Source organism: Salvia splendens, chromosome 3 (genome assembly GCF_004379255.2).
Source record: "Salvia splendens isolate huo1 chromosome 3, SspV2, whole genome shotgun sequence".
NCBI classification, from domain to species: domain Eukaryota; kingdom Viridiplantae; phylum Streptophyta; class Magnoliopsida; order Lamiales; family Lamiaceae; genus Salvia; species Salvia splendens.
In genome coordinates, this window is record NC_056034.1 from 18,307,101 (window position 1) to 18,319,686 (window position 12,586).

At 37.2% G+C, this 12,586-nt stretch overlaps 2 protein-coding genes across 4 annotated transcripts; one reads left to right on the top strand and one right to left on the bottom strand.

The window, feature by feature from the left end:
• Window positions 1–4,506: 4,506 nt before the first annotated feature.
• Window positions 4,507–5,485, bottom strand: LOC121793915 (MLO-like protein 4). Its single transcript, XM_042191938.1, has 5 exons — window positions 5,396–5,485; window positions 5,263–5,320; window positions 4,977–5,182; window positions 4,793–4,909; window positions 4,507–4,711 (listed from the first exon to the last, which is right to left on the bottom strand). Exons 1-5 carry the CDS (start codon window positions 5,444–5,446, stop codon window positions 4,643–4,645), a joined length of 501 nt encoding a protein of 166 aa, XP_042047872.1. The 5' UTR covers window positions 5,447–5,485; the 3' UTR covers window positions 4,507–4,642.
• Window positions 5,486–6,107: 622 nt separating this feature from the next.
• LOC121797218 lies at window positions 6,108–9,126 on the top strand. Of its 3 annotated transcripts, XR_006049805.1 has the most exons (4): window positions 6,108–6,432; window positions 7,227–8,377; window positions 8,500–8,788; window positions 8,912–9,126. XR_006049805.1 is itself a non-coding variant. In XM_042195973.1 (3 exons), exon 2 carries the CDS (start codon window positions 7,229–7,231, stop codon window positions 8,354–8,356), a length of 1,128 nt encoding a protein of 375 aa, XP_042051907.1. In that variant the 5' UTR covers window positions 6,108–6,432; window positions 7,227–7,228; the 3' UTR covers window positions 8,357–8,377; window positions 8,500–9,126. The 3 variants fall into 3 exon arrangements, 2 of the variants coding, with proteins under 2 accessions (XP_042051907.1, XP_042051908.1); XM_042195973.1 differs by having other exon boundaries at window positions 8,500–9,126; XM_042195974.1 differs by having other exon boundaries at window positions 7,227–8,373; window positions 8,500–9,126.
• The last annotated feature ends 3,460 nt before the right edge of the window (window positions 9,127–12,586 follow it).

A 12,586-nucleotide genomic window follows, 5' to 3' on the forward strand; every position in this document is an offset into this window, starting at 1 on the left:
TGACATAACATTTAAACCACCATTATCTCTCCATTTACACATCATTGCAAATAAAGGAGTTTAAGTAATAAAGTCCACCTCAAAAGCTTAGAGTTTTCCTTAGTAGCTTCTCGTTCCGACCTTAGCGGCTGTGCAAACCACCTTTTCGGAGAAAATACATAAAGTTCACATCAAATCTCGGTAACGAAGACATCTAGAATGCATGCACTCTAATTAAAATATTTTAATTCATTTTCTCGGTTTTCGTGCATTTTCGATTATTCAGCGGTCGCCCAAGTTCCTATTTTTGTTCGTTTCCTTTCGTTTAGACAATTTATTATTCGGCTCGTCGTAACTTGGTGTTGTTCCAAATACTATAAAAAGTACGGGTGTTACAGCATGTCCCATTGGTCTCAAGGGACGTCTCCCGTTCGTCGAGAGACATGGGAGACGTTTTGCTCCCGTACGTGCCTTAGAAAATGTTCGAAGACATTTGGCACACATTAGTCCCAAGGGACGTCTCCCGTTCGTCGGGAGACATGACGGACATTCGACTTCCGTCCGTGGCATGGAAAATGTCAGGAGACATTTCTCACTCGTTCGTGCCTTCAAAACGTCGGGAGACATTTCGCTTTCGTTAGTGCCTTAGAATATGCCGGGAGACGTATGGCACACATTTGTGCCGTGGGAAATGTCGGAAGCAAATTTTGCACCCGTTGGTCTCCTGTTCGTCGGGAGACATGTGTTCTCATCCGTGTTTTGGGAAATGTCAGTAGACGTTTTGCACCCTTACATCCCATGTGAGATATCGAGAGAAATTTTTCACACGTCTGTCTCTTAGAAGATGTCGGGAGCAAATTTTGCACTCGTCGGTCTTCCGTTCGTCGGGAGACATGGGGAGATATTTGGCTCCCGTTCAGATGTAGGGAGAAAGATGAAGCCACCAACCAAGAAGCTTGGTGGAGCTAAATTTATCAAACATGCCAAAGGCAACATAGCCGCCGTGGTAACTGAAGAAGTCAACCACGTCGAGAACAAATGTGGTTGGTATATCGACACGGGCGTCACTGCCCACGTGTGTGCCGATAGAAGTAAGTTCTACACTTACAAGACTGTTGAGGGGATGAAGCTCAACATGGGAAACCAAGTCTCGTCCAAATGTGTTGACTTTGGAGATGTGGTACTCAAGATGACGTCCGACGTGACAATCACTCTAAGAAAATGCTACATGTCCCAGACATACGCAAGAACATAGTTTCTGGATCAATACTTGTAAATAGGGGTTTAAACTTGTATTCGAGTCTGATAAGTTCTTTGTGTATAAGTTTGGAAAACCCATCGGAAAATGTTATGTAACCGAGGGTTCTTTTTAAACTAAGTGTATCGGCTATTCGCCGCATTGAAAAGCCATTGGCTAATAATGAAAATGCAAATACTTCCTCATATTTGTGGCATTATAGATTAGGACATGTGAATCCTAATGCTATAAAAGTTTAGTAAACTTGGATTTACTAAAGACAAAAGAAGTCAATACCCAAAACAAATGTGAGACTTGTCTTGAGGCAAAAATGACTAGATTATCGTTTCATTCTATTGAACGAAACATGAAACCCCTTGAAAATTCACATTGATGTATGTGATTTAAAATTCGTGCAAACTAGAAGTGGTATAAAATATTTTATCACGTTCATAGATAATTGCACAAGATGTTGCTATCTTTTTTTTTAAAGAAGTAAAGATGAAGCAATTGAAGTGTACAAAAATTATAAGAACGAAGTCGGGAATCAACTTGGATTGTAAATCAAAATGATTCAAAGTGATAGAGGAGGCGAATATATAGCCCCGCTTGAAGAATTATGCAACACAAGTGGTATAGTTTTTCAAACGGTTGCTCCATATTCACCACAATCTATTGGTGCTACAGAACGCAACAAATTGAACTCTTAAAGAGATGATAAATACGTTACTGATTAGTTCGGGGATGCTTCAAAATATGTGGGGGGAAACTGTTTTGACAGCCAACTACATCCTAAACAAAATCCCACTCGAAAGTAAGGATGTTACTCCTTATGAGTTGTGGAAGAGAAGAAAGTCATCCTACAAATACCTCAAAGTGTGGGGGTGTTTGACAAAGGTGATGGTTCCTCTGCCGAAAGAAGTTACAATCGGTCCTAACACAGTTGATTGCATCTTTATTGGGTATGCACTTAATAGGAGTGCTTATCGATTTGTTGTCTACAAGTCTGAAATACCGACTGCGACCGAAGAAATAACAATCGAGTCAAGAAATGTAGTATTTCTTGAAAAATATATTTCCTCGCAAAGACAAGGAAAATGTTGCATCCAATTCTGAGATGAGAATTGAGGATGGAGCTACTAGTTCTGAATCAGCAGATGAAGAGTCAGAATCGCACAAGCGAACAAGGCCCGATCCAAACGATACAATATTAAGACGTGGTAGTAATGTCAATACACGAAATCCACGAAACAGACATGTATAGCCCGATCCACCATGGAATCTGAATCCATGGCTTTAGATAAAGCTGCGGAAGAAACCGAGTGGCTTAAGAAATTCCTTGATGATATTCTATGGTGGTCTAAGCCGGTGCCTCCAGTGTTGATTCATTGTGATAGCTAAGCTGCTATAGGAAGGACAAATAATGGCTTTTACAATGGTAAGTCTCGACATACTCGTCGACGACATAATACAATGAGACATTTGATCACAATAGAGGTGATTACATTTGACTATGTGAAGTCATTGGGTAATCTAGCGGATCCGCTAACCATATGGTTAAATCGTGATCAAATGAATAAATTGTTAGAGGGAATGAATTTAAAATCCACAAACTAAGGAATTGTCATAGTGGTAACCCAACCATGATGACTGGAGATCCCAAGAACTTGGTTCAATGGGAAAACTAAGCTATGAGAGTTCGTGTGAAACATTCATCTATATCTATTCCATAGAGAGCAATAGAGTGTTGAAAAACTTGCCTAGTGGTGAGGTTAAGTCTATGACTTTTAATGATCCCTAAAGGATCTCGTTGAGATGAAGTTCTCAAGGAGACCAAGTATGGCAAGATACTTAACGAGGAATCACCTATGTAATTGTGAAGTGGGGCCGCTTCAAACAATACACTTATGAATCCAAAGTGGTGTCAAAGGCCTGAAATGGACACAAAACGTGAGAACCGATGAGGTTGAGGTGTTTAAGTGTTAACATCATTGTCTCGGTGTACGCTGTGAGGGAATAGTTCAAAGCATCGCGCTACTAGTCCGCCTGTGTATCCGATGGTGTTGACTATGGATGGTTCAAAGCAAAAAACTACCTATCTTTATGCTTACATACCTCTTGAGGGTTGAGCTTGTGTCTGCATACATATGCATTTGGCAATTTTCAGTTATGTGGGGATTGTTAGAATCGTTCTTGGTCAAACGACTTTGACTAATAATAAATATTACAAGACATTTAATTTTGTGAAATTAAATGTAATAGCGTCGATCTACGTTCCGAGTAGATGACCGTAGTATATTCATTTTCTCAAATCCGAATCCCGATGAGTGAGAAATAATATATTAAAGTTGGTCACAATAAAGCTAGAAATGAGCTATAAGAAAAACTAATGGATTAATTAACTCGGTGTTAATTATCTCGCACCGGGGATGATAAACTTCTTTGATTAACTATTTAATAAGATGAATTATTATGTGTAATAATTATCGTGGAATAAGATGGGTGACAGAGCCCACACGCGCGCACATGTGCGCGCGCCGCCGCCTGCTCGCGAGCCGCGAGCCCCGCATCGTACCCTGTGCCCCGTGCACCGGGCGCCTTGTGCCTTGGATCTTGGTAATTGGTCTTTGGGTGGTCTTTGGGCTGCTCTTTAGAGCTAGTCATTGAGTGTGGTTCAAGCCACCCTTGTTCTTTTTAGACCACCTCAAACTCTACGCTATCCCCGACGGACCCCGACTCATGGTGTTCCTGGTCCACGTCATGTCCCCGTTGGACCCCGACGCATAACGGGAGACAAAAAGGTCCCCGATAGACCCCGACGCATAACGGGAGACAAAAGGTCCCCCGATGGACCCCGACGGTCCATGGTGTATCCCGTCGTGTAGTGTGTCCAGATACGTCGTGTCTCTTCAGCTCCCAATAGCTAGTGCACCAGTCAGTAACCCCCGACGGTTACAGTCAAGCTATCATGGCACACATAATGGCTGTTGACTCTATCAATGCCCAATTGGTGGACTTAGCCTATAAATAGGTAGTCAGTCAATGCATTGCATATGATTGAACAGACAACAAACCCAAGCATTCTTGCATACACGCTCTCTCCCTCTCTGCATAATCTTCCAATCGAAGCTCTGCCCCCGTCTTACTCCCGTTCGCCGGAGCTCTGCTGCTAGCGGTGCTGCTACTTCAGAGACGAAGCCGTTTTATCTTTGGGGACGACACGTCAAACCGAGAGCACTATCGGGGCGTATCTCGTCTTGCGGAAAGAGGACTCCTCGACTTGGCTTACATCTTTGCGGTTTATTATTTCGAATTCTTCTTTGTAATTTCAATTCAGTTTATTTTCGTTTAATTTCTCCATTCTTCGTTAGGTTGTATTACGATCTTTGTATTACACTCATATTTTCAACCAACATGATTGAATAATTAATCACCTCTCGCCTGCGCCTCTGCCACCACTCCGGCGTTAAATTCCCATTTCCTCCAGCTGTATATCTGCAGAATGAGTGATGATGGAGATCAATCAATCAATCTCACAATTGAAATTAAAGTGCAGGTGGAGATGAGAAAATGCACTTTGCTCATGGCTAGGGCGACGGCGATGCAACTGTAGAGGACATGAGCGATGCCCAAAACAAACAGAAATCGGTGAAGCTGCTCTAGCCCCTCCGCAGAGACGAACGGCTCGCGCTCCTGAGATTACCAAATCAGCACACATTTTTCACCGCTAATTGATAAATTGGATTAGATGGAGGAATACCAAGCCGCAGACATGAGAGGGGATGTAACCGACTCCTTGTGGAGGAATGTCCTCCGTCGCTAGCATTCCCATCTTCTCGTCGCTGTAGTCTCCCTCGGAGCAGGTGAAGAACTTGCTGTTGAAGAGAGATGAGTTGACGCAGATTTGGGAAATCCACCTCGCCCATTGCCCCAGCAATAGCGAGATCAGTCCAAGCAGCATAAGCTCTGTTTCCATTTCACACTTGATTTCGTTAAATTGCGATTCCAGAAATGAATAATGTGAAAGCAAGTATGGAAAACTGCACCTTCCTTGATTTTGTCCAAGGAAGCAGAGAGGGCTTTCCTCTTCGTCTTCTTCAACCACTGCAACCATCCATCCATCCAGTATTAAAATTAAAATTAAAATTAAAAAGCTCCGAGCAAATGATACTAACTGACCTTTCCAAATCTGTAAATGGATCTCTCTGCAAACAAACAAACGAAAACCATGACGGTGGTGACCGTTGCGACCGACCACGTCGGAGTTACCTCCAGAGATCTCCCTTCCCTTATTATTCCCTCACTCACTGGACACTCTATTTGTGGACGTTTTAATTAGAATCTGAGATCATGTCATGTCATCACGTGCAATCAGGGAGTGATGATGTTGATGAATCTGCTCTCTCAATTCTTAATAAATCTTGCATGTGTATGTGTGTCTCCATTATTAAATACAGTAGTTAAGGAAAAGAAGCATAAAATGCAGCATGTGCTTTGTGTATTGCCTCCAACCTATCACATGCATAACACTCAACTAAATTACACCAAAACCCAAATTTACGGGGGGAGCTGCAGTTTTTTTGGCTTCATCAATCTCCACCAACCATGCAATCTAATCATTCATTATTTATTTATTTATTTATTTGTTTTTATTTAAGACTCCATATATAACGCATAATGCGTATATAAAAAAAATTAAAGTCTATACCTAATTTACATTCATAACAACAAATCAAATGCTCTGTTTAGGTATAATTAGATGGTCTGCTACTACTCGTGTCCAAAGTTTCCAACTTTGTAAAAAATTGTTTAAGTGAAAGTGTGTATTTTAGTTTAATATTTTAAATTAATTAATCGCAGTAATGCCACCTAAGAAAAGATGAGAAATGTCCACAACCTCAATTCACATTTCACACCAACTTCTTCTTCTCCTTCCCCATCTCACATTTGTCGTGCAAAATCAAACGGGGCTTCCACCACCCTTTCACCTACTCAACACCCCCTTCCCCAGCTCCGCCGCCGCACCTTGTATTTTTTCTCTATTCAATTTTCTTATTCTCTTTCTTGCTATCACCATTTCAACCTCCTCAAATATGAATCCTATCCGATAATCTCCTCTTTTTTTCCGATCGGATTCGGTTACTTACTTTTACTCTCATCTTGCGAGGATCTACGGCTATTTCCCTCTTTTATCAAGTGTATAAATTCATATCACAGTAAGAACTTTCTTCGGTTTTGACGTTGTATTAGGATTAGGGTTGAAAGATGAGATTTTGGATGTGTCTGCATAAATCATAATCCATATAATCAATTCTCTTGTTTATGTCGCTGTGTTTTTTCATGTGGTGCGATTGTATTGATGTTAAATTTTGACTATTGGTTCTGTTGATACATTTTGTATCAATTAGATTTTAATTCCCATTTGATAGCATTTAATCGAGTGAGAATTGGAATAGGTTTTCCTTTATGTCAAGGTTAAATTGAACAGTTCTGTTTCTGCAGGGTTTTTATTCTTGTTTGATATACTTTCCTGTCAAGTGAATGGGTTTGTTTCCTATAAATAAATAAATAGTCTAGTAGAAATTAGTTTTAACCATAACACACAAGATAGCTTACAGTTTTTCTGCATGTTGTGGAGCTCATTCATTTATTAGTAGACTTCTCTAAGCATAAGGAGTTTATACCTATTGTTGTTGCCCAAAGTAGTTTATTAGTAGACTTCTCTAATCATAAGGAGTTTATACGCTTTCTAGTTACTGATTAAGTTTTCAGCTGTGTCAGGCTATATTTAGCACTCTAGTTGCTTAGAAGTTAGAAGTTCGAATGGTGAGGTAGAATAGATCCCGTAAGCCAATAAGTAATATGATGCTGTATTTTTTAGCAACTAAGGAAGCAATTCTGGAAATTTTGTTCCACTAGGATAGTTTTCATAATATGTTGTTCTTTAAGACATCAATATTGACAGCTTTAAGGATAAAAAATCTCATGTTTACTATTTTGCTGATTTTAGGAATGAAGAGGTCGTCATACTATAATGCGGTTCCTCAGGTGCCAGATCAGTGGCCAATCAAAAAAGCACTCACCCTCTCTGATATTGATATCACCCATCCTTTCCTAACGCTGTCTCGGCAACAAGTTGAAACTAACATCGTAGTGTACATGACACCTCAAGATCAGGAAATCTTAAGAGCTGAAGGACAAGTGGGTTTTAATGCTCAAGATGATGATAATGGCGATATGTATGTGATGAGATTGAAGTGGCGTGGGAGCTATTATAATCTCATTGGGAAATGGGGAAAAGTTGTCCGTGGAAAGGGACTTGATGTTGGGAAGGAAATTAGACTACGGTGGTTTAATGGCTGCTTACATTTCTCGGTGCCACAACAGCAGATTGTTCCAGTTCCACCACCAGTCCGCTTGGTTGCAGCACCACCTATGGTGCAGGACCATTGGCCTATTAGAAAGATCTTGACATCATCAGATGTTGATACCACTCATCCTTTCCTTCCATTGCCTCGTAAGTTGGTTGAAGAGCATATTCTTGCACAGTGGACGCCACAAGAAAGGGAGAAATTGAGGAAAGAAGAGCAGGTGCCTATTAATGTTCAAGACTATGATACAGGTGAAATTTATGGGTTGAAATTAAGGTGGCGTGGAAATTACTATAACCTAGTTGCAAAGTGGGCTAATGTTATTAGACATAAAGGACTTGGCGTTGGGCAAGAAATCAGATTACGCTGGGTTAATAATTGCTTATACTTCTCTGTTCCAGAGGAGCGTTATGTCACTGCAACATCGGGTCCTGATAATTGGCCTATTAAGAAAACTCTCACATTGTCCGATGTGGATACAAATCATCCTTTCCTTACTTTGCCAGGCAAAGCAGTAGAAGATCACATCCTCTTCTACTGGACACACCAATCTCGGGAGCAATTAAGGAATGAACATCAAGTTGGCATCAATGCTCGAGATTATGATACAGGTGATGTGTATGTGATGAAGTTGAAGTGGCGTGGAAGTTATTACAACCTGATTGGTAAATGGGGTAAACTCATAAGAGAGAAAAGGCTGCAAGTTGGGAGGGAGATCAGAGTACGATGGGACAACGGTTTCTTGGTATTCTCAGTTCCTGAGCTATAGGGTCTTTTCTTTTAGATGTAGGTAAGGATGATTCTCCTCTCTTTTATTATTTCTATTCATTTATGAGATCAGTCACGAAGAATGCCTTTGTTCCCGATTTTTCTTTGTGGTTGTACTGACATGAGTTACAAACATTGATTCAGGCTGATATGATCAATGTGGTAGTTTTACTGGGACAAGAAGTTAACTTGGTTACAATTCATTTAAATTGTTTGTGGATAGAATGAGCAAGCACACTGGTGGCTGACAGCCAAATATCTTCAATTGAAGAGAGCGATTAAGATCACTGTTGCTATGTACATACGGAAGATTCTCAGTTATGTGGTGTTTGTTCTTTGAAGTTGAGCATTTTCTTGTGCCATTCTCTCTTTGGATTGAGACTGCCTCAGCTGATACCATCGGAAAAGTTGTGGCAAGCGAAGGATCTCTCCGGTAATATATATCCTTTTCCTCTGATGAAATGCATTAGAGTGTGATACCTAGTGTTAATCCAATCAAGTAGTACAAACATATTATCTACATTATTAAATTGAAATTCATCGTCTTGTATATTAGGTCCTTTGCCTGAATGCAGTGATTTACTTGCACCAAACTCTACCTGATGATGAAGGTCTATTCAACAATTACTCTAGTAGAATAGGTTTTAGTTTTATGTAGGAGTATTTGTTTGTTACAGAATATATGAACCATATTTACATGAACTAAAACCTGTTTATGTTGATACCCCTCATTTTGAATAGTGATGATTACAGAGGTTATGATTCAAATTACCCTTGATTTTTGGATAATGGACCTAATTCGAAATCTAATTCAGTGTCTGAGGTTAATGACCCACCTATATGCCTACTTATTTGGCCGGTTTCTGGTTCTCACCGGATTCGAAGGTTGGTTAATCGGTTGCGAATTTTTATAAATTCAGGAACTGGAATTGGTTTTTCATCAAATTTTTTCTGATGAAAATTTAAATAATTTAATATCAAAAAAATTAACAATCCAATACTTTAAAATATAACAATTTATGTATCTAATGGAGTACATAAAATTGAAATCGACACACAACAAAATAAATTAACCAGTTTTCTATTGATTTTCATTTACTAAGAATATTCTATAATACTCCATCTATTCACAAAAAAATAGTCTCATTTGTGGATGACAAGAGTTTTAATAAAAATTGGTAAAGTAAACCGTCGATGAAAAAGTAGGTAAAATCAGAAACAGAGAGTAAAAAAAGTGGATAAAGTATGAGAGAGAGTGAAAAAAAGTAGGTAAAATATGATATATAAACTTTTTAATTTTAGAAATGAAACTATTTTTTGTGGACATCTCAAAATAACAAAATGAAATTATTTTTTATGGATGGAGGGAGTATGAAATAAAGGATCTTAGTTTTCTTGTTTGACGTCCTGCGAACACGAACACAACTTACAGTTATAAAATATAGAAATTTGAATTTTAGTACTATAGGAGTAGTATATTAACAATAAAATTAGTACATCATCCGTCCACGATTAAGTGTCTCAAGTTTCCTTTTTCGTTCGTCCACAATTAATTGTCTCATTTTTTAAAACTACTTTTGGTAATAGACTCCACATTGTATTAACTCATCCCACTTATATTTTATTTTAAAACTAAGTAGTATAGTGTATAAAAGTAAGACTCACATTCCACTAATTTTTTCTATACATTTTTCATTACATTTCTTAAAATTTGTGTCAAATCAACTTAGGACGCTTATCATGGACGAGAGGAGTAATAAATTATAAATATTAAATTGAGATTTAATCTAGTTCCGGGTTAAGAATCAGTCAGTTCCTGTTAAAACCAAAAATAGATTGAAAATATTCTCATAACCGGTATCAGATCGAAAACCGATCCTCCGACTCTCGGCTCCCAAATTAACCGGTCAGTTTCGATCCGTTTCAAAGTAAACTGAGAATCAAAGGACCGGTTAAGCACCTCTATCCACCTGCAGGAGCGAGCGCAAAAAAAAATATCAACAAGGGTTATGGTTTCTAAATTTTATGTAAAAATTGGATTTTTAAAATTACATTAAATATAGATAAATTTCAAAAATTTATAAACTAAAAAAAGTTATAAAAAAAACAATTAGTTAAGGGCTTTAGAACATGCACAACACCACCTTGCGGAAAGCAGCGTCTGTGTCGTTGGCACGGCAAAGCACCTGTGCTGACGGCACGGACGTGCTCTTGCAAGTTGCAAGTGAGTGCGCGCTCTCTGCAAAGGACCACGCGCCTAGCCCGTGTGGCGCGACGTGGCTGGGCGTGATGCTCACTCGTCGATTTAATGTATCTTTTTTAAAAAAAAATCATTAAAAAATCAAAATTATTTCTAAAAAAATTTCCACTTCCCAATATAGAACCATTTATGACCATTTTTTTCACTTTTTTATCCCCAATTTATCTAAATCATCTATAAATATCCTCATTCATCACCCATTTTTTAAGTTTTAATTTTTTAGAAATTTGTAATGCTATTTTTGGATTTTTTTTAATGAAGTTTTATTTTTAATGAAATACTTTTAGTAATTGTAGTTTTAAATTGAATAGTAAAATTATAGAATAGTGAGATTCATTAATAGTGAAGAACTCTTGGTGGTGGGTATTATGTCTTAGCTAAGATTAGTGAATAAAATATGAATAAAAATGGGGACCATAAATAGCATAGAGCATACTCTCCGTGGAAAGCACGGTTGTGCTTGTGCATGGCTCTTAACCCCACCTCCCATCCACATGGTTCCGCCCAAGTCCACCTGACTGTTGTTAGCAAAGAATGTTTATATTTGTAATTTGCTTATTAATAAAAAAACACACGAAGTAGAAAAATAAGGTAATTGAGTGTGGTACGTTGATGTATTGTTTACAGTTCATAAAACGCTGTTTTGTGGAAAATTGGTATACTAAGCTGCAATTGAACTGTGACATTTGAGTCATTTGACACCGATAATACGATCATATGAATAGGGGTGATCAATGGGTAACTAATTAGCAATCACAACTTAATACTAAATCTTAATCATTAGATTAGAAATTAATACTAAATCTTAATCATTAGATTAGAAGATTTAAGTAGTTTAAATAATGCCACATATATTATTTTTGAATTAAAAATAACTAATTAGCCATCACAAGACCAAATCTTAGTCATTAGATTAGAATATCTAGTGGTTTAAATAATGCCACATATATTATTTTTGAATTAAAAAAACTATTAAATAAACTTAAAGGGTATTAATGTCAATTCTCTCGTCAAAATCATTTCAAAACTTTAAATTTACGTAACTCTCTCGATTTAAATTATTTTTTTTGCAAAAAATATATCAAATTAAAGATAATTTTATAAGGATTCCAACAAGATCTCAATCAGTCAATTGTATATGTTCCGACGATGTTCGAGTGATGAAATTTGATAAATTATATTTCAATATTCGTACATGTTGATAAGCAGATTCTATAAACAAATACAAAAAAAAATATCAATATAGGACATGCAAAATCTCAATATAGTGTAGATAAATATCAGTAAAACTGTGTTGATATTTTCTTATATTTGTGTTGATATTCTCCTGTCATATTGTTAATATTTGTAATACACTATGTTGATATAAAAAAACATCTACGATTCTCATATCATATTGTTAATATTTGTAATACACTATGTTGACATAAAAACACATCCACGAAAATTATCATATGATAACATAATGACGATATTACTCCTTTGTTGATATTTTGTCTACTATTTATTGAAATTTGTGAGTTTTAATCTCATCCACTAATTTAGTCTTAGTTTTGAATTATGGTATTATAAGCATGTAGCATTCAAACCGAATGACTCTATGAAATTACGTCGATACTTCCACATATTATGGGTAACGTAGGAGACATCTCTACTTTTCCCCATGAAATCTTTAGAAGAAGAGGACCCCATATGAATATATAAAATTATTAGAAATCTTTAGAAGAAGAGGACCCCATATGAATATATAAAATTATTAATCAACTTGGTTTTATAGAATTTAAGCTCATCAGGCTGTTGTTATTAAATTAATATTGAATTTGTATTGGGTAAATTTCCTTATAAATAAAGTACGTAAAACCATAGTATATTGTTATATGAGCATTGTAATTTAAATCTTTAAAAAAAAACATATTACTGATTCGGATTCACGATTAATTTCATTGGATGATTAGAACAATATAAATGGAA

What these genes read in the sequence shown, in the direction of transcription:
- LOC121797218 (XM_042195973.1), top strand. Translation starts at nt 7,229, where the DNA reads ATGAAGAGGTCGTCATACTATAATGCGGTTCCTCAGGTGCCAGATCAG.
- LOC121793915 (XM_042191938.1), bottom strand. Translation starts at nt 5,446, where the DNA reads ATGGTTTTCGTTTGTTTGTTTGCAGAGAGATCCATTTACAGATTTGGA. An exon ending in CTTGGACAAAATCAAGGAAG is followed by an intron (nt 5,183 to 5,262) that starts GTGCAGTTTTCC and finishes AAATGGAAACAG; the next exon opens with AGCTTATGCTGCTTGGACTG. An exon ending in CCTCTCATGTCTGCGGCTTG is followed by an intron (nt 4,910 to 4,976) that starts GTATTCCTCCAT and finishes TGGTAATCTCAG; the next exon opens with GAGCGCGAGCCGTTCGTCTC.